A 22,903-nucleotide genomic window follows, 5' to 3' on the forward strand; every position below is an offset into this window, starting at 1 on the left:
TGCCTTAAAATACCTGATTTTGTTGGCACAAACACGAATGGAAAAACTCCCTTCATGCCATTTAACATATCTGCTTTTGGTGGCACAAACTCAAAATGTCCCAAAAGTCATTAAATAATGATGCAGTTTGGTGCTTAGTTGACGTAGTCTCAAACAGTGATGTCTTGCTTGGCAGCTGTCACACCGGAGTGTCACAAAATCTCCGACCCCTCCACCTCCCAATGAGAGGGTCAGCTCATATACATGTAAGCCGAAGGTGTATGTAAGTATGAAACATACAAAACTAACATATGTGATAAAACAGTGACAGGCTACATGGCTGGAGAGATCATAAAGCACTGTCAGCCATCAGGAGAGCAATGACCTCTGTCCACCAGTTTACAACACATTGGATTACATACATACTTAAGTATTTATGGCTTTTTTATGGCAGAATCAGAAGTTTTTCTACATGTGCATGCGTGCCACCTTTCATTGGCTCTTGTTTTCCTTGCGTGCATGTGTGTGCATGCTTGGTTGCTCCACAGTCCCAGTGGATCCATATCACATGCTGAGCAGTGTGGGAATGTGGAGCCCTCTGGACGACGTCATCTTGCAGTAACTGACCCCACTGCAGGGGTGTGGGAACCAGTTAGATTATCTTAGAGGAGATGTTGTTGCATCTATTTATGGTCTTTTTCATGAAATTGCCTTTTTTCACTCTTTGTTTTTATCAGTACTATTATATAATCCTGGTTGTTTTCCACGGACCTGATAACAACCATACATGTAAGAAGATGCAACCATTAATGAGAAACTGACCAGAACGTGACTTTAAGTCCATTATATCCTGGCACACGTCTTGCGCACACATACCCCACCAGGCTTATGCCAGATACTTACTGGAAACACTCAGCAACAGAAAATGATGTTCCACATGCTCCTCTCAATGCGATTACATAATTTGCTGATGTTATGTCAGGAACATGGGAGAGGTTTTCTTTCTTTTTTTTTTTAATCATTTTACTTTTTTCATTGACTGTGTTCTCATTTTTAAAACATTTTGCTCCATTTTTCATTGTCATGCAGTTCATAAACTATTGCTTTGCTCACTGTAAGAGCTGTGCGTATTTGCAGCTTGCAGGGTCGGGTTGAAACACATTCTTCAGTAAGTTCACAAATCTGTCTTGATTTTGTGTCATTAATTGTTTTTTGACTACTGGTGAAATTCTATGCATTTGCTGCTAATTACTGGATCATTCATAGCTTTTTATGATTTTGTATTTGTTCTGACTATATATTAGCCAAATCTACTTGCTCAAAATATGCCTTACCTGTCCAGTGATCCTCAGACAGTTGCTGATGAAAAGTCACTGAGTAACAAATGACCTCTAAAAATGATTTTTTTAAATAAACTGTTCCTGCTGGAGAGAGACAATAAATCATATGGCTTTCTTAAAAAAATAAATAAATAAATAAAAGAGGAAAATGTGGTGTAAATGTGAACAATTCAAAATAATTCATGTGGGGAAAATCAAAGCAGACGAGCCTCAAACAGGAGCAATGAAACCAAAACCTCGAGGTCAAATCCTCATGATAAAATAATCTGCCCTATTTTTTGTTATGATCACAAACAGACCACATTGGCATTTAAAGTTCATGGCCTGGTGTCTTGACAGGCATCATAATGATTCACCTACATGCACAGCCAAGTGTTCAAGTCTGTCAGTAATTAATGGAATCACTTTGCAGTTAAATCGTAATATGAAACCTACTCTCTCATGTCCTCATTGTCATGGAACAGCAGGATCTTGTTAGCCATTCCAACAGCATGGGTAAAATATGACTGCAGGGAAAACCAAACCATATAAAAACCAATAAAAGACTGAATTATGTTAATCAACCTCGAGGCGAATAACTACAATGAGTATATATTGCTATTTAAATTGATTCAAACAGAGAACACTGTCTACATTTAGACAGTTATAAAGAGAAGAAAATGAGAAAGAAAAAAAGAGTGATTTCAGACTTAATCACCATCAGAATATTTTACAAAGTAGTCGACCACACAAGAATTCAGAACTATGTGTTTTAAGTGTCAGTGCAGTTCAATTGCCCAATTTGTGGTCCTTTGCTTCCCTTATCTATGTCAGTATGGCTTTCAGGGGAAAAAAAGAAAAAAACATTGCCCATTCTTGTGGTTTTGCCTGAAAGGTCTCAACAACTATTGGATGGCTTGTCAGGAAATGAAACATTCATGTGTTCCTCAGGATGAATTGTAATAATTGTAATCAACTTTAGCAATCATCTGACTTTTCTTCTAGTGCCATCATCAAGTCAAAATTTGTGTTGCTAGCACTAAGATGGATTAAGTAGCACTATGTCACAGTCATTATATTAGCATTGCCGTTGTGACATTGGGTATACTGCTTGTCTTCTGTTTTAGTCTAAATGGGACCATAATTTACAAAATGAACATCTCCATTGAAGAAACCAGCGACTGAGGCCGTAAACTAATTAGAAAACTGTTTATTGAGGTAAAAATCAAGTGAGAAGTAGGGTTATTTTCTCATAAGCTTTCGTACAATTGGACTTCTTTTTGAAACCAGTGGTGTCACCCCATGCTGGCAGTTAGAAAGAATGCAGGTTTAAGGTGAAGGCACTTCTGCCTTGGTCTCACTTCTTCTCACTTCTTAAACCTGGAATCTCCACTTTTCATTCCATCCACTCTTTATCCTGTCCATGGTGAAGCTCCTTTTCAATAACGTAAGACAGCTTTGTTCCCAATTCTACAGCAGCAAGTGTTATGGCTTCTGTTATTGCCAAGCAGACTGGTGGTTGCTTATAATGCCAGTGATGTACAAATTTGTTCTACTCTTTCAACACACTGTTTGGATAAAAAGTTAAATTTGTGCTTGCACTAGTTGTGCTCTCTTGTGTGTGTTTTTGACTCTAGAAATACATAGAAACTTGGCCTAGTGGTTTTATATGTATTTGTCTAGCATCCCTGTAATTTCTCATGAGCAACAAAGTTTAGATTGGCCGTGATAAATACTGAGGCTTTGAGCCACAGGCATTCACTACAAACACACACCCAACACAGGAAGGAACACTGACTGTTAGGCTTAAATATAGATACCCCCAATATCCAGAATAGAATAGAACAGCATTGAATAAAACAGAATATGACAGGAACGGGGAAAAAAATAGAAGTAATGCTGACACTCTTGTATAATAGCAACAAAGGTGAATTCCTATGTAAACTCCATACTCAGGGGGTGGCTGTCATGGACTAGATTCCTGCGGCTTCATCTGTCCCAAACTCTGAGCAGGATTTGGGAATGTTTGTTGTTGTGTGTAGCGGGCACACAGATGAAAGCTGATCGAGGGGAAAGGGAAAGACATAAACCATTTCCTCTCTCAGTAAGACTCCAACCAACACCTCCCTGAAAAAGCCCAGCACCACCCTTAAAAGAAACACCTCACAGCAAAATATGCATGAAATATTTTCTTTTCTTACACTCAAAAATGTCGAAGTTGAGGTTAGTCCAAGTTTTGAAAAACGGCTTTGGGGACTGAGCAACGTTGGCTGACAGAAAGGATTTTATTGAACTCATCGGCACAATAAATGCGAACACGTGCTCATTTGTGTCATCAGCATCTCTCTGTCCCACACTCTCTTCCCACTGCTTTCTTGCTCTTTCAACAGCTGCACCTTATCAGTCTTTGGCATGGTGCTGTCTTACACAATCCTTCATCAAACTACGCAGCCCCCTTTTCTAGCCTCCTCCTCCTCCGATTTCCTCTTGGCCTGGGTTCCCACTTTGTTCACTCCTTTCTCATTTACCTCCAAGCATGATCCAAGTCCTTCCACTTCCCAAAGAGTCTCTGTGGTAGACGGACTAAACAAAAGCACACCAGCCATCGCTACAGTATTTCATGCAGTGCTTAAAGTAGCACCTTGCATTATGGTGTAATCTGCAGTTATTCAGTGCTGGTCTAAGTGCAAAGAAAGTTTGATTCCGAAATCTGCAAAAGCGTCCAGAATTATTCCTCTCTCTTCCCCCTCTTTTCTCATCTCCATCTTTCTTTCAGCATGACCATCCCCCACTTTACTCGTTGACTCAACCCCTCATTCCAGTCCCAAGCACCGGCTTCCTGTCTCTCACAGTCCCTCAGTATTTTGTTAGTCTCGCGTGTGACCCCTTCTTTTACCTTTTTCACCTTACCATTTTGTTCTCTATGTCTCAATCCATCAGTCCTCTTCAACGCCCTTCTCTTTTCCCTTCACCCTGTCATGATCTGAAAGAGACCCAAAACTTTCAAAAACAAACCCCTCAAGAACCCCCAGTATATCGGTCCTGCTTTTTTTGTATCATGAGCCGGAAATTCTTGCATTTTGAACAAAAGAAATGGACTACTATTACTGCACGTGCCATTTTTGGTTTTGATTACTGCACTGCCTTGACTCCCAGTCACATTCTACACTGATTGGTAGGGATAAACTGTATGGCCTTCATACCTGCATGTCAGTCTAACACATATGGAAGAGACTAAAAGATTGAAGCAGCAGACAGAAATAATGCTCTTGGCATTAGGAGTCCAGGGCTGAGAAATATTATGGGCTAAGAATTTAAGACAGACAGGAATGAATGAAAGGAATGAATCTATATGCCAGCATATAGAGCATAATCACAACCATAAGCATGTACAGATAGTTAGGCAGGGAATCATAGATTTGTTTTGCTATTTTTATTATAACAAATCAGCTCAGGTTGCTCTTTAGTATTGTATTTAAAAATAAAAAATAAAATATTATATAATATATAATATATAATAATATATATAATATAAAATAATATGAATATAATATAAAAAATACAAAGATGCTCTCTGATTTAAGTCTAATTTTAAACAATGCACCTGGAGAAGTTGTTCTACTTGTGCATGCCCTACACGCTGTCTGTCTTAGGCGAGGAAGGAGACTTATCAGCAGAGGGACTGTATTGAATCAAGGGCTAGTCAATACAGCATAACTGTCCCTCACCTGGTGCATTTCTCTAACTTCACCACCAGGTGCTGCCACTAACATACATGTCAGTGTTAATGCAGGCGTTCAGCACAGCACATCTCTGTGTGTTGAGGGTGTGTTGTGAGAAAAGGGATATTGACCACACAGAGCGCACGATGAAGCAAGCAGCTTTAAAAAGTGATTCCCAAACAATATTTCTGCAGCTTCCAGAGAAAGGCTGTGAAGTAGATTGGGTCGAGTTTATCTGAGTAAAGTAGACATTATCAAGCATTTCATGTAAACTATATCTACTTATTTGTGTTTAGGGGTAAATAAGCATGAATTCAAAATGCTGAGATGCTGATCTTTAGTGTGTTTTCTGAGACAATTTCTAGCAATTGTCTATTAGTTAGAAGTGACAAGAGAAACTAAAAGTAAAGGATAAATGCTTGAAACATCCAGCCTACAGCTGACTGAGCTCACTGAGAGAAAAAGAGAAAAGCTTTGAAAAAATATTGCAATACTGTTATGGACTTGTAGCTGTGGGTTGTAGTGATGCAGTATAGAGCGACCTAGAGTGTTTGGACTAAAATACTCTGTGCAGACTGTATTAGGTTTGTCTCCATTCATGTGTTGACAAATGTAATGGTAGTGGCGTATATGAGGAGAGGTGGAGAGGATACCCACAGCCACCTCCTGCACAGACCAGAATTAAAAATGCCTGTGTGAAAGCCACTACTGTTTGTTTACATGTCAAGATCTGAAATATCTCCAAACAAGGGGCACACCAAATGCTAAGCTCATCTCTTTTACACTCAGTTCCAAATGACATGGTTAATTCTGTAGTTGAGTATAATTTATTCACATAGTTATTTTAAACTATTTCAGTAACTGTACATATTGAAGAGCACAGACGTATCATAAATTAGTTTAGAAATACTCTATATGTGTCTTATGTGAACAATATTTATAAAAGATGACATGAATGACACACTGTGACTTCAACCCGTGGGTCACACCAAAAGCTTTTCTAGGAATATTATAGTGTTTAATTCAGCCAATCCAGATCAAGTATCTTTACGCTCCCCTTTGGAAACTGACCAATCAGGGGTTGAAATTCCAGTAATAGTACGCCACACATGCTTTTAGCGGCGTGTAGCTCCGCCCAACAGCCACAGTACAGAGGGTGGACCGGAGTAAAGAAAACAAGTTACCTCAGTTGCAGGCCATGTTATTGATGGCCTTCCTGAGAATGAGGGACAGTTTTTAAACCGGGGAATCACGATTAGCGGGAAAATGAACAAGGTAAGATCACAAAGTCATGTAGTTTGAGAAGTTATTCTGGCTGTTTTGATTCGGTTCAGTCAATTCATAGTGAGTATTTGCAGTCTGTATGAAGGATTTTAGATTCTGGATGAATGCTATGATGCTGTGTTTTCATGCGCATGTGTTGGCTACGCAGTTTTGAATTTGATTGTCTTCTGTATAGACGCCATAACTTAAGTTGTAAGTGTCAGCAAGTTGAAGTTACAGGCTACACAGGGTCTTTGAGTGTCTCACTAAAAAGTAAAATTGGCTGCTGTATGTCTGCGTAGTCCAGTGGGAGACAGAATATGAACTTGATGTGCCTGACTGTGTGTTTCCTTGCTTTATATACAACACACTACATATAGGCTATCATCAATCATGGTTTAGCTAGATACTGTTATTTAACTAGGCCATATGAGTTAGCAGAAACATTACAGGGTCTTGTTCTGTGAGAAGTCGCTCGGTGCGTCACACTTAATTAAACTGACATAAAATGTTCTGAAAAGGGTCATATGACGCATTAAGCAGCTCCCCTCCATCCCCACTGCTACTGCGTCAGTTATTGTTAATGTCGCAAAGTCATGTTAGAGGAAAGAAAACTCATGTTTCTCACGAGCGCGAGTGCGCGTGCTGTTTTTAACTTTGAACCAGGTGTTTGTTTTAATTAAAATGTAAGCAGGTGGAAACTTACGTAGACCAATAAGTTAAAGACAGCCAATATTAAGTACAGTATTTGGGATATTTGTTCCTATGATATTCCAAGCTGTAAATCTTGCATACCATTTTGTAGCGTGAGGCAGACCTGTTTAGGCTACTATCTGATGCAGCAAAAAATGCTAAAACTTTGTCAAAAACTAGTGACCATTTAAAGAAAATTAGGCTTAAATTACCCAATAATGATTGCAACTTGTTGCTTCTAGTCTTGTCAGATTTTGAGCTACGTCTGAGTGTGTGCATGTGTGTGTAATGTACAGTAAAAAGTTAACTAAAGTGAATACAAATCTGGCATGTTCGAATGATCACTCATACACTATATAGACAAAAGTATCCAGACATACATGTTTATGGGGCTGTTTTTCAGGGGTTGGCCTGGGCTCCTTACTTCCAGTGAAGGGTAATCTTAATGCTTCAGCACACCAAGACATTTTGGACAATGTTATACTTCCAACTTTGTGACACCAGTTTGGGGAAGGCCCTTTTCTATTCCAGCACGACTGTTCCCCAGTGCACTAAGCAAAGTCCATAAAGACTTGGTTGAATGAGTTTGGTGTGGAAGAACTTGACTGACCCACACAGAGCCCTGATGTCAACCCCATCCAACACCTTTGGGATGATTTGGAACGAAGATTTCAAGCCAGGCCTTTTACTCCAACATCAGTGCCTGTGCTCATTATTGCTCTACTGCATGAATGGGCAAAAATTCCCACAGAAACACTGAAATCTTGTGGAAAGCCTTCCCAGAAGAGTGGAAGCTGTTAGCTGCAAAGCTGATGTATTTGGAATGGGATGTCATTAAGTGCCTGTGGATGTAATGATCAGATGCCTCAACACTTTTGTCTATATAGTGTACATGCTCCATGTAGTGGTCCAACATTGATTAATGACAAGGTTGTCAGACTTCCCCTCCTGCTTTGCAACATGAGGAAAACTGCAATGGATTAACAACAAGATAACATTGTCCCACCTTCTAACTTTTCCTTTACTGATAACAGGGTGGTGATTGGCACCCGTTTTTGTGCTATGTGAACCATGTAATGCTGATAGGTCAGCTTGCATTTTGATCAGATTGGAAAGGAGGCTTGTTATTAAAACATGACTTTCTGGGAAAACTCAGGCAGGAAATTCGAATAATTAATGCTCTTCCTCTTCCTCCTCTAACAACAAACGCTGGTGGTTCCTTTGAGCAGTCAAACCTTAAAGTTCTATAATGGAGATACTCACTAACCAAAAGCACAGTACTGTTGTTGTACTCTGTATACAGAAGGTATTCTATATTTGTAATTACTGGGTGTAACTGAGAAGTATGATGGTCCAGAAATGGGTCTATGATGACTGTGTTTATTTGGGACACCCCCTGTTCACTGTGAGGCCAAGGCTGAAAAAGAGGCTGGCTCACATTCCCTTGTGCCAGATGCAGTTGCACTGAGATCACATTTACAGTAGGACCTATTCACTCTCACCTGGAAAATCCTGCAGCATTAAAACAGAATGGATACATATGATTTTCAACTACTCCAGCAGAGGAGGCAACAGGTTTTCTTGAAAATGAGCTTTTGCAAATCAGAGTTCGCAGCCTGATTATATCTGGTCTCAACTAATATGCCGAACCATCACTTAATCATCACCCTTGGATGATCTCATCCACCGACTGAGGCCATTTCACAGCACAAGGGTAACCTTTTGAGGCAAGACAGATGGTACATTTTGCTAGTAAATATCAACAACTGTGCTAGGGGGTGTTGGTCAAACAACTGGGGAAATAAGATCATTCTTTGTGTGTGTTTGTGCGTGTGTGTGTTAGCAGCAGGGGTCCTGTTAAACGGACGTGAATCATGTCAGCGCACTGACCTCACCTCAGGAACAGGCAGTCTCTGTTCCCTCCACTGCCTGTCCCACCCTTTGGCCACAAGTGTGCACACTCTCACATACAAATGAATTGACACACATTTATTAACACACACGCTGGCCTCAGTCATCAACAAATGATGCAGGAACCCAGGCACCGACAAATATGACACACTCTCAATGGAGGGTGGGATTTAAGTACATAGGAAGTCACACACTGGTGAATGACTGTGTATGTTGTATAAAACCCACTGGAATAAGCAGCCATTACAAAAAGGATTTTCCTTTTTAGTCCATTTCTGACTAAACTTTGCCTGTTGCCTTTTGTGGCTCCAGAAGAAGCTGTGTCAAGTCTGATAAATTACCTCATGTGCTGTCACTTGAATCAGCAAAACGACAAAAAGTTACAAACAAGGCAGCTTAGCAGATCACTTAACCTACTTAACCCCATCAGATGCAATGAGAAGTACTCATTGCATCTGATGCTAGCAGCTCAAACAACATTATCTGCTGCTATTATACTGCACAGAGAACAGTACAGTAAAGTGAATCAAGTTGAGCTGCATCAATCAAGTTGAGCTGCATTGTGGGTAATGCTGATACCACGTTCAGACAAGAAAAGAAGCTTGGAATAAGTAAGACAATATTTCTGATTCTGCTGCATCGATGAAAAAATTAAAAATAAAAATCCATTGGGAATCCAACAATGTGTTCAATGCTGCGTGAGTAGATTGCTCTTTTAATTGGTTAGAGTAATTGATTAGGAAAACAGTGGTTAGTTGCTGCCTTAATTCATTCTCAGTGAGCGTGCTAACCATGTCAGAGAGGAAATAAGAGAAAAGTGAAAATGTTTGCTGTCGTGTGGTTATGCGGCCAGAAACAATCAAATTCAAACAGTATAAAAATAATTACATACAAAATAGGTCAGCTGGATCAAATAATTGGACTTTTAATTGTGCAGAACTGACATAAAGCTTGACCTGAAAATAATAGACAAAGAAGATCTGCACACAGAAGTGCCGTTATGAGTGACAATCAAAGAGTTTTTCTAATGGCAAAATCAGTAAGAAGAGTTTCCCTTCGGGTACTTTCGATGTGTGCCCTCACTGACCATCTGCTGCTGAGGTCACTGTGAGCACTCCTGTGGTCGGTAATGTACCACTTCTACACAATGTCCATCATTGTCTAAATATCACCACTATTTTTAGCAAGAAACAAGGGAAGGAGCAGGAGAGTTTCCAGGGATGTGTGTGTGTGCACGAATGACTCTCTGTGTGTTTGTTTTTACATTTGTATGAATTAATCACAGCCTGTGTGTGCATCTCTTGTGTCCAACCCCTCCCTCATTCAATCCAGCTACTGTTATGGGACAGCTGGCAGACGTACAGCAAGGAAAGGGAGGGATTTCGGGTTAGAAAGCATCTCTTTGACTCAAGAAACCTCTGCTTCCTTTTTTCTGCCAGAAGGCTAAAAATATTAGAAAAAGAAGTTTCTGTGTAGCAGATGTTGTAGGAGAGGTGGGGTCTGTCCTGGCACAGGAGGGAGACACAGGGACTGAAAGAGGAAAGGGGAAGGCTGTCAGGTTCCACTGACTCTCTGCAGGGACTACACGTGAGTGTTTATATGTAGAGTTTTTCTCCCTGAGGTCTCAGGTAGCTCTTTTTTTGGTTCGTTTGTGTCACGCAAGTCTCAGCTGGAGGAGGATTTGTAACTCGCATGGTCACATGTAATGTGTGCTTGTGAGGGATTGTCCATCACTATTTACCATAGATGGCAGGATTGATTGGTAAACTTATGTCGTTGTGGAAATGTACATCTATAAGTGAGAGTGAATAAATTGATTGGTCAGTTTCTTTATAAATAGACTTTTATACTTTAACATTTTATTCTGTTTTTCAGCCCTTTTTGCTCAGGCAGTAGAAATGGACTAACCACTAACGCGTCTTTATTAGCTCAGACTACTGAATACAGAATAACACATGTTTTACCAGAGGAAGATGTTTTTTATCCATTACAGTGGTGACAGTAATTACCATCCTGGGGACTGAGCTCAGCATCACAGGTTTTACTGCTTATATACTCAGACTCTACCAGTTGTTTTCTGCTTCCTCCCTGAAGTTGTAAACCTCTTCCACCGTAGTTTTCTTTACTGGACCCAAGTTCAACAGAGAGCATCGATAGATTTTGTAGTTAACCCAGTCTTTGTTTGCTTGTCTTAAAGCTGGAGTGCGGTCTTTCACGTATAAATGAAAATCCATTACATTCAAGCTGTTGCCAAATGAGTTCACTCAATACTGATCAGAGAGATACGTAACATGTCACCACGTTAAAATGTATAAAAAGAATAGACTTTTATGATATATTTTGTTGGGTTTTGTACTTATGTTATCCCAAATCTTTCCAATAATCTTCAAACCAAGAGAAATCTGTAATTTTATCTAAATTTAATTTGGTCAACTGTGACTGTAACTTCAGGAGAGAATCAGAGAGTGAGGAAGGAATATGTGAACGTGACTAAACTTAAAATGAGTAAAACTTTAAAGCATTACTTTGTCTGTAAACATTTCACACCAAGTAGATTTTCTTCGGCGACAGTCACTTGTTTAATAATGAAGATGATCCCACACTTCTTCACGTCATGAAGTTGATTTCATGTTGATTGAGAATTTATATACTGTTCATTTAAGACCTATCACCACCAGGTAAATATCTTGCATTGTAAGAGAGTTTTTAAATTTAGGCGAAGACATTTTTTTTAGCTAATGTGAATGTCAAAATGTGCCTGCTTTTTGACAAAAAGTTTTATCTTCTGATAAAGCTAAAATTCATAGGTAGGTCGATGTATTATTGGTCGTTACAATAGCACATGCTAGCTGAAATGATGCTGAAATTATGAGATGATTAGATACAATCATTGAGTTTAATACTTGTGATGTCATGTCAGTTGGCAAACAAATGATGAACAGTTGGCAATGTTTGCCCAGTTGTTACTGAATTGTGTTCAAATGTTCATTTTTGAGCATTTTCAGGACTTCTCATCCATGTGAAGTGTGTGTCTGAGGTAAAGAACGAGCTTTGAGCCACAGCTAAGTCATTAAGTCTACTGTCTTTAAACCTAAATAAGTTTCTATTTGAAGAGTAAACATTTCTTTGTACATAAGTGTACTCGTGCTTACATTTTTATATTTTAAATATTGTGTTTGTTTATACAGTGTACTTTTTCTGGACATCCTTTCGAAGAAGCAGTGGTCATTCTAACCACTTGGCTAACATATTATAGTGCATTTGTCACAGGAAAATAGAACTCTGGTTGTTTATAAGGTAAAAAAACATGTTTTTTTTCAACATGTTATGCCTTTATTGGATAGTCAAGTAGAGAGGCGCCAGGAAGTGAGGGGATAGATGGGGCTGACATGCAACAAAGATGCCAGGCCAGACACAAACTGGGGACATCATAGTGAGCGCCTTAACCCTGACGCCACAGTGCCGCAGGATACCGATTGTTGTCAGTTGCGTGAAATATAAAGTGGTTTCATCATACTCCAGTCTCCTCATATGAACCAGACTGTAGCAGCATATATTTGTCTCAATCCACATGAGACCTTATACAGCATCCAGTAGCAGCTGTGTATCACTGTCTGACCATGATTGCCTGTGGTCACACTATATAGTGGTCTTGATTGTGTCCGAAACAGGAAGAATGCTGCCAACCTATCCTCCATGTGTTTACCTCTTAGCCCACATCACCACTGTGGTTTAGCTGACAGTCACTGGTTGCTTTTTTAAACTCACCGTGGGCCCTGTGTGTATACTCGTGCATGCTTTCACACGGACGTATACTTCACGAGATTATTGCACAAGTGAGAATATAGACTGAATCCACAAACACACATGAGAAGAAGTTTGAAAGATGGTGTTGTTTTAGAATGTGTGTGCTGAAGTCTATATCTAATATGCTTGGTTTCTAGGATAAATGTGAAGGTAGAGCTAATGAGTAAGGAATATGTGATGTAGTTAAATTGGCCATGAGGTTGGATGAACATTTGCTACGTATAGGTTTCAGGAAAGGGTGGATTTGGAGTAAGGGAGGACAGGTAAATCAGGGATTCATGAAAACAGGGAGAGATAATATAACATGAAACTTTAATGAAGTCGGTGTGTTACTGTGAGAAAAGTAGAAACGAGAATTGGCCGAGTGATTCTGAGTCAAATTGAAATTAATAAAAATCCCTACATAAGAAATTTCACAAAATAATGACTACGCACTTTTAGAGAGGGACATCAATCCTCTGACCACACCATGTTATATAACAAACATCAACCCACCATCAGACCATGAGCCGCCCACCCAGTCCACTTCCACCATCCAAGGTGCTGCGGTCATAGTACACTTGTACTGGAGCAGGCCGTCAGCCTCTGAACACTGCTGGCAGAGGGTGATGCCAGGCAGGCAGCTGTCCAAACACTGTCCAGTCTCTAGAATAGAGTCAGAGCAGCAGTATAATGGAAAAAGCGTGCAAACAGCCCCCTTTCTTTGTTACCAAGGAGGAAAAGCACACACAGAGGAAACAAAAAACCCTTTATGTGTATGTATCAGTTTAATTATTCAAGGCTGTGGAAATGTGGACCCTGGTAGCCTTAGCAGCGTGATCACTTTCCTACGTATAGCTGTGTGATGACGTTGATGGTGTATGTGTGTGTGTGTGTGCTTGCGCTTATATTTGCTCTCAGATCAGTGAACAGAGAAATGCTTTCTGCTCAAAATCCACTTTTGACTGGATACCTGCTAGCTTACACAATATGTGTGCTGCCTCTTAGTGTGACATTGCACAAACCATGTGTGCACTTGACACACACACGCACACAGTCATTATTTATCCATGCGTGAAAACATGCTTAGCAGTACCCATACTTAGCCCTCGGTTGCTACTGTCGAACTCATGTTTAAAGCCTCCACAGAACCATGTCAGGTCCAGTCATCTGCTGATCTGATCCCATGTTGGGAAACAAAGAGTTGCTGGGCAGGCATGGCTACCACACACATACTAACACACATTGTGATATGAGAAAAGACTCCCTTCCTTCACCCTTTAAGAGGTAGACTCACCCATTTTCTCTTTGGGTTTTGCTCTTTTCTCTTTCCCAAACTTACACACACTTTCTCTCACACACACGCACACTCTCTCAGGATTATAGAGGGGCCTGGGCAGGAACCACAAGGATTATTACTGGAAGACAGTTACACAACCAGTACGGAAGATCAAGAGGCAAAGAGGGAGTAGAGAATGGATGTAACCATACATTCACACACTCACCCACAGTGGTTAAAGATGACTGTTCTGACCACCTGTCATGTAATTACCTTTGTTTGCTTCTTTGTTTTTGTGAGTGGTGGGAAAGTCCAGTCTTTTCATCTTGTTTTCATTCTGTCAAATGTGTAGAGGGATGACAGACAACATTTAACATCTGCCAAGTCTTCCCAAACTCTTGGATGAAGGTCAAATAGGGATTTTTGCATTGTTTCTGAGAGGAGGCAGCTCCACAGATCACATTGCCACTTAAGGTTTCTAACTAAGTGTGAATCTCATTTTCTTTTGTGTGTGTTTGTGCATGTGTGCAGGGGGGGAAGGGAGAGCCCCACGTCTTCAAGGAAAAGAACTTCAAGAAGAAGCGGCAGTGCAGTGTGTGTCGTCAGAACGTTGACAACGTAGGGTCATTCTGCAGAGGTAAATGTTGCAAGCGTAATCATGTGTTACAGTTCAGTCGGTCATGACGAAATTACTCTGAAATCGAGCTTGACAAGCGATGTTATGTCAATGAGGACGAAGGATGAATCAAAGCCACCACACACTAGCTCTGTCATGTAGCATAGCGTCATTTGACTCCTGTAGCACACACTCGATCTTCCATTCTGACAGAAGTACTCAAGGTGCAGGTGCCAGATCTGATGAAAAAAAGTAAAAAATAACAGCTTTTTGTGAGTTTTATCAGGCATTGATGCAGAATAGTACTGTTTCACATCCTGATGTTGTCGACATGCAAGCTGTCGTGCATAAAACACCAGCGTTTTGACACCTGTCATAATTTCAGTGTTTCCCTTTAGGATCTAAGTCATAGATTAACTTTAATAGAGCAGATTATCAAAAGTATTTCTGCAGAACTTGACATGCAGTGAAATCATCAAGAGTTACATTGTACAGAGAAAGAGTAAGCAGGTTGACCTTAATACTTCATGTAGACTAAACCATTAATTATGCATGTTCATATGACTAGAAGACAGTGCAGCTACAACAACCCTCATTTTGTCCTGTTTTCTTTCCTCCCCGCTACCTCCTCGTTCTTCTCAGTATGCAAGACAGCCACCCACAGGAAGTGTGAGGCCAAGGTAAGGATGAAAATCTCTGCTGCCCTTTTTGATAGCTGTTTTAAAATGAAAAGTGGAATCAGCTGTGATACACTCACGGATATTATTGAAAGTGCAGTGATGAGCTAGGTGAGCTAGAAGACATGATGATTTTGTATTTACCCAAGTTTGTTAGCTCTAGAAAAAAAAAACACATCTTTGTTACCCACTGTACAGCTGTCTTCCATGTGAGTTTCCATCTAGTATAAAGGTGTATTTTGCATGTATTTGCATTTGATATTTTTGCATAAGTGGGTAGAAACACTGAGGTGAAAAAAAGTTGAAATGTTGCAGAATGATTTTTAGGCTTGGCTGAGGCAGAAAAGTTGATGTATTGATATCACCAAAATGCAACAAAGTGGGAACGTAGTGAATAAATCAGTCCGTACATGAAGTATTACACTCATTTGTTTTACCCTTTTCTTCTGCAAGGATTTAATGACACCAAATTTGAAATTTTCTGCCCCAAACACTTCATTTCTGTGTGCTCCACTCCTAATTTTTGCATACCAATAGAGGATGGAAACATTAATTAGCATTTTCTTTTGCTGACTTTCTGAAAATTTGTGCAAAGAAATCTGTAAATGCATTAAGTAGTAGCATAAGTGGCAGCTGTGGGAAGATTGGTTTTATAGTAAGAAGAGCTGGATTAATGTGAGCAGTGAAAGCTGATGGTACTTGAAAGACATAAACTGATTAAATCAGTAAATAAAGGCAATAAAAATAAGTAAGGGACATAGTTATCATCAAAACAAGTTTCACATTATGGTGATATGACGAGACAGGCCTCTATGAGTTAGCCATCCTCCTTTGTAAATACTGATGAGACTGCACTGGACTTGCTTGCCTGAGTTGTTTAGTAGATTGTTTTGCCAGTCAGGTGTAAAAGGACACATGACATTGGCTCTATGAGGGCACAAGTCTCGAGATCTCTGCTAATATGAAGGCAGCTCAGTTGCATTCCGCAGGAAGAGCTGCAAGCTCTGCTCAAACCCCACTCTGCTGCCTCTGTGAAAGGGTCATTGATGGAGGGATGGTATAATGAATAGACAGAGGGATGCAGAGGGGGAGAAATGCCAGCCATGGCCAAAGTGACGAGGAGGGGGTCGAGGCCGAGGCAGGGAGCCTTGGCAGGCAGCAGGAGCAAGTGAGAGGAAGCCAAGGGCGAAGGCATGTGGCAGAGATGAGCCTCATTCCTCAAGCAAGGCTCCATCCTTTTGTCTTTTATCTGAGGAGAGCCCTGAGGATGAGTTCAGATATGAAAGGATGGCTTTGAAACAGCACGTGTAACGGAAAAGTAAACTCAAGCTTTTCAGGACAACTTGTGATATGTCTCACATTTGGTCTGCTTCTAGACGTTTTATTCTTAGAATACGTTTGCTTAAAAGAAAGTTGGATATTTTTTTTTTCTAACATTAAGGGGACAGACATAGTTTTCAGTTTTGGAGGTATCAGCTGTAGAGATGCCTGCTCTTTCCGATATACTATAAATGGATGGCCCTTAACCTGCAGACCTCAAAGTGCCAAAAACTACATTTGGAAAAACTCCACAGCTATGTCTCTTTCCAGAAATTGTGATCCAGTTAGTCAAGGTAATCCACAGCAGTTTTATGTAGGAATTGTTTTCATTCCGTATCACTGCACTGAAGGAAGCATACCATCTGTTCATGGATGAGAGGTTGGCTAACTAAGCTAACAAAACTACCTAACATTGCAGCTCAGCTGAGGAGGGCACAGTTAATGTTTACAACCTGCCCTGTCACAAGCGCAAGCCTTTTGTCTATGAATAAATGCACGTTTCCCTCTGTACAATGTGTGGATGAGCGTAAGTAACTGAGTCATAATTTTTGGAAGGAGACACTGCTGTTGAGGTCTACTTCCAGTATATTCAAGAGATGGCAGACATCTCTGCAGCTGATATAGTCGTATTTTTGATTTTGCTGTGAACTGCCCCTTTAAAATGCTTCCAGTATAGGACATACTGTCTTCTGTGTGTTTCATTATGATAGATAGGATTTGTTTCCAGATTTGACTGAATACTTTAAACTAACAACTGCTGGCTGTAGTTTTGTATTTCATTTTCTAACTCTTTGCAAGAAAGTGACTAAGCGAATTTCCAAAAATGTTAAACTGCTTTTTCAAGAGAGAAAAGAGGCTGAGGAGAAAATGTACTCTATCCCTAAATGTAGACAGTGCGTAAATTACAGTAGACATTTTAAATTGCACCAAAAATGTTGAATCACAAAAACGTTACATTCATGTCATGTTAACAGAACATCTCGCTTTTCAAATCTTCTTATGGAAAGACTGAAGATAGATTGTGAAACAGAAAAAAAAAAAAAGGTTTGTCATTGTTTTACAGAGGCACAGGATAAAGTTAATTCATCATGAAGATTGATTTCAGAAAGGAGCAACAGGATGTTGTTTGAAAGGCGCACTGTAAGTGATAGTCTGATGTGTGGTTGGTGACTGGTTGTTAGACAGCGATATCCATCACTGTTGCCCAGGAAGGGAGAGGTCAGATAAAGCAGGGTGTGGGAGTCTGGCTGCTGTGTCCATCTCAGCTCTTATCTAATCTTGTACGTATTGGTAAGTCTGAGGCAGGATGAAAATGGGATGGCATCTATCTGTAATACTGCGTATTCTTACTTAGTAATGATGGAGACATAGCCCATTTATAGAGCGAAACAACAAATCTCAGCTGTCTACCTGCATAGCTGATTAGTTTTAACCCCTCACTTGCATTTCATTCACATTTGGCAGCTGTTAACTATAACCTTGTGCATAAAAATCTATCAGTCCGGCCATCCTCCAGAAGCATATTTGCTGTGCTTGTATGTGATTGAGTGCACTCGCACATCTGGAGGTCTGTTAATCATTTGTAAGCCATCCTGCTCTCACCAGAATTCTATTTACATCTTCACACGGCTGGTGTTTCTGTAAGCTTGATGACAAATCATGTCATTACAGTGCCATCAGAGTGCATCAGCTCCAGTTCTCTGGAAAAACCTCTACAGGATTCTTAAACTTCCCTCCTCAAGAGAATGATTGGTAGTTGTAGTTAGTCTACGTACCAGTTCATGTTTTTTATTCTTTTGGTTGCCACTCTGTTTCCTCCTCTTTACAACAGCCTCCAGCTGACCCATGTCTATTCTATTAAAACACACAGAGACCGTCGCACACACAAACAGAAGGCCATAAACAGCTTTATTTTGGTCTGTTCTTCTTCTCTCAGAGAACAGTTCCTCCTAATCTTTGATCCCAAGTGGAAAATTTAGTCCACAGGGAATTGAAGGGAGAGAGAGATTGACTGGGGCTGCGGGGCAAAGAGACCGAGGGAGGTTGGGGAAAGGCAAAGATATGGTTGTGGGGGCGGGGGTGGTTGTAGAGGACCAGTGGGAGGAGGAAGGATTAAAATTAGTGAAATGCAGCCCGTGACAAGTTGACTGGCCTGTCTGTCTAATTGGGCAAGAGAAGGAATTTCCGCTGGTTAGGGGGAAAACTCTGTCTTACTATCTGCTCAGCTCACAGACAGTGACACAACCCTCACTAATATGAAATCACACAGGCTGGTTCACTGAATGACTGTATGGCTGACTGGCATATGTACTGTACAGAGCTCAAACCAAAGTTTTAACTGGTCTTGTTCTCGATAGAAAAATTAAAGTTATAGCTGAAATGAATACATCCAGTCCTGAATGTGATTCATATCCTGACGTGCTGTAGCTCTGCACATGGCTTTCTTGTCACTGATAATAGATAGAGACAGATTATGACATCACAAAAGGTCTCCAGATTTTTGCAGGTTGCAGATCCTTAATAAGTGACTGACAGCCTATCATCGCAATTGTTCAATTTAACGACGGATTACCGAGTAGACACGCAAACTTCAATACTGTCCTGTTCATAGTGCTGACTGGAAAAATGGTTGACTGATAAGCCATCTTACAGATGGTGTATGTTGGCAGTGCACAACGGTGCATCACTGTACTTGCAATCCCTGTTTCCCATCTGTGTATCAGGGTTGCTCCTCCTTGTCTCTTGTCCTTGTCCATGTCAACATACAATTTAACATGGGGCTCAGCTGTGAACTGTGCCTGTCGTTTTTTTTACAAGAAGAGGATGTACAGGCAAGTACAGATAGATAGAGCGGAATTGGGGGAGGATGCAGAGATGAGAGGAAGAGCAACATAACCCTCCTGATGTTTCATGAAAGCCTTTCATCAGGACAGTTGTGGTTATAGAGTCCCGCTGCACAGCCTCCCTTTATTTTTAGTGAAGAAAAACCATTCTGGATGAAAGAGTGACAAAGATACAGTGGAGAAAACAGTCTGCGAGCTACTTCTTCTTTCTTTGATACTGTTTACTGTTACCCGTATTCTTTCTTCACTGAAGCCAAGTCCATGGTACTTATATTTGATTTTTTTTTCTGGCTAATAGAAACAGGACAAAGGAAGTGATGAGGAGATGGAATGATGGAGTAATGGCTGAAAAAGTGCACCATGATTTCCCAACATTCAGCTCAAAATCACAGCTGACCCAACATTCCCCTGGCCCTACAGACTTCCTGTCGCTTCCTGTAGAAATATGTCACTCACTGCTGTTAAAATATGTATATATCCTCTGTGCCAAGGCAGTAAGGCTGACAACATTGCAAAAAAAACAGAAAAGGTTAGTTAAATGAGTTATCACAATATTAATTTGAACAGTTTGCTGTGAGTAACCTGCTGAATTGTAACATGTAATATGTGGTAGAAACCATCATAGAAATGCAGTTTGGGGGATCTTAGTTACATCAGTAGTGAGTCATCTGTGGTTAGAGTTTTGTGGCCTTGAGCCCAGGCCTCTGGTTTCCTTCCTTCAGGCCCTACATTTCACCAAATACTCATGTACTCATGTGACTCATTAAGGATAACAGGATCCAAATGTATCATTTTAAACATTACAGAGACTATGGCTGACTTTCCTTACCAAGGGGGTTGCCACTTTATCACAGACAGCTCTGCTAATTGCCAAGATAGGCTGGCATGTTTTGAGTTCAAGCTGTGTCTTTGTGTGTCTGTGTGTGTGTAGGCACATGCGCACGTGTGTGCACTTAGCAAGTGCAGGCTGAGCAAGGGAATGAACGAGTGAGTTAGTAATGTTGATGAGAGTTTGAACCATAAGCATGACCGCAAACTTAGCCAAGTTGAGAGTCCACCAGTCCATAGTGTGTATGCGTGTGTGTGTGTCTGTGTGTACCAGCAGGGGCATAAGCCGCACTAATTAGCCAGGGGATTTGACCTGTCTTCAGTCTAACAGGAAGAGACAGTTTGGATATCAATGTTAGCGAGGAGCTTAGATATCGGCACCCACACATGAGTCACAGATTTTTGTGATATTACTGTTTGTACAGGCTTTCATTTTCAGGGCATTTCAGTTGTTGTTTGTTGATGTAAAGCTAGAGTCAGAAGAAATGCCTCAACCCATTTAGCTCCCTATCTATCAAGATCCACCTACTCAGGGCCTCACTGAGATGATACACACAAAAAAAACACAGACAATAAAGAACGTCACCATAGTGCCATAGCAGCTGTTGATAATGCACAATGCCTGGTTGAAGAATAGGAATGCATCTCTGTGCTTATGCTAAACACTGTTTAGGCTGAAGGGTGCTGCAAATATAGAAAGAGGAGGGGACATTGTGCAGTTGGGAATTGTATCTCTGCCTACTTAAAAGCTGGACGAATGACAGAGCTGCAGTTGAGGGGAACCACAGAGGGCAGAGAGGGATGGAAAGACTGTAGATCTGTAATAATGATTGTGTTGGTTCACAGGAGATTTTTTTCCATTGTTCTGCTCTTTCAGTCTCATCCCAACCCCTGTCTTCTTGCTTTGTTTATTTACCCACATTTATTTTTGTCCAGAGAGTCCTTATCCCCGCGGTTGGATTTCAAGCAGGGTCAAAATGGGTGCCGTTGCACGATCCTATGTGTATGTGCTTAAGACTTCTACATGTACCTAGAAACCCTCAATACAAGCAGCATGTGTGCATTCCTCTTTTTGTTCTCTATATGCATGAATATGTGTGTCTGAAGTTGGTGTAGTCAAAACTGTTGACCCCCAGCTCCATAACAGGGAATTGCATCCCACTCGGTCATTAAAACTCCAGCACAGGGACCCACGTGAACTGTGATATCGTCTGCCTCCCTCTCAGCTGCTTGTGAAAATGAAACGGCTAGATACAGAGACCCCTTTCTTTCCTTTTGGGGGTCTAAAGAAAGTGTGGGAACAAGAGACAAAAATGAGAGAGAAGAAACGTGTTGAACAGTGAGAAAAATAAAAAGGAAAGAAAACACTGACAGATGCTTTGTTAGTAGGCCTCGTGTAAAGAACTAAAACTATAATATGGGACACCTAAGTCCAGAGGATACAAGTGCTTCACCTGTAGATGTTGTCTTTGCTTAAACATGGCCTTGAAGTCCCCTCATGTTAGCTTGGGTGCTTTCTGGTTTTCTCATGAAGTCCATCTTGTCATGATTAAGAGGCATTAGACATGTGGGATACATTTAAAGTATAGTTATAAAGCTCAACCAGGTAACTCTCAAAACTGACATTCAGTGAGTCCCACAGGTCTGAGCAACAGAGAGACCATCTGCATTTTTGACTTCCAGACATACATTAAAAGTTATGTTAGTCTTAAGCTGTGTTTCTGCCAAAGTTGGGCTATTCCCATAGGTACATGGAGTTAACAAGAGATGACATATTTGTTGAAACCCTTAAACTTCATATGCATTGCTAGAGTTCTAAAGCTAGGACTAAACAGAGGTACTTAATTCCCAGAGTGTGATAAACTACAGAAATCCTCCCCGGGCCTGTATATAAGCCATTTGACAAACAACTGTCCAAACCATTTCTCTTTGGGTGACATTCCTGTACAACTGCAGTCACTGAGCATGCAAGTAATTAGGATTTCTGTCATCTTTAGAAAACCAAATCAGACGCCTCTAGGGAAACTTTGAAACACTGGATGTTGCGCAGAGTGGGAAAGAGCAAAGGTAGTATTTTCCACCCACATTAACCATAAGGGCTTTAGTCAACAGGTGGATTCATCTAAAATTGTCCAAAAATAGAGCATGTGGTTGCTGACCCCCAGTCCCAAAACACTTCAGTCTGAAATTATGGTGAAGAAATGCTTGTTCTCCTCTTTTTTGTTGGGATGATTTTAATTGGCTCAGACAGCTTTGAACATACATTTCTTTTAGCATTCATCGATTTGGAATTTGAACTATGAAAGAAAACAGGTGTAAGATATAAAGATATACCATACCACTCAAACCTGACAAGCATGAGCCTTGGGGGTGTTGTTGGACTCTGGTACATTAACCAGAACTCCTGCTTGAGAGATGTGGAAGTAAATGTTATCAAAACATGAAGAGTCCTATTAGAATGGCAGGGGTTGGTGATCTTTTTTCTTTTTTTTTGTCACTTTATGTCAGTAGTCTGTAGTTTGCTTCACTGATGCTGACATACCTGTTGTATCACCATTGTTCTCACAATCAAGAGAAAAAGTCAGCTCCCTTATTTCTGTAAGATGTTATGTGCTCTGTTCACTTCAAGGCCCGCTGTGTTCTTCTATTGCTTGTTCAGTGATGGCG

The 22,903-nt window shown here is 40.6% G+C and overlaps 1 protein-coding gene across 4 annotated transcripts in view; it reads left to right on the top strand.

The window, feature by feature from the left end:
• tns2a (tensin 2a) overlaps positions 1-22,903 on the top strand; it is a 49,303-nt gene that overhangs the window by 1,575 nt on the left and 24,825 nt on the right. For 3 of the 4 annotated variants that reach the window (XM_046397757.1, XM_046397758.1, XM_046397756.1), the window contains exons 2-3: positions 14,484-14,589; positions 15,211-15,248. In XM_046397757.1, the coding sequence (XP_046253713.1) occupies positions 14,484-14,589; positions 15,211-15,248 (144 nt within the window). Of the gene's footprint in view, positions 1-5,938; positions 6,296-14,483; positions 14,590-15,210; positions 15,249-22,903 lie in introns of those variants that run through there. The other variant, XM_046397759.1, reaches the window with a different exon arrangement.

Source organism: Scatophagus argus, chromosome 8 (genome assembly GCF_020382885.2).
Source record: "Scatophagus argus isolate fScaArg1 chromosome 8, fScaArg1.pri, whole genome shotgun sequence".
Classification (NCBI taxonomy): Eukaryota; Metazoa; Chordata; class Actinopteri; family Scatophagidae; genus Scatophagus; species Scatophagus argus.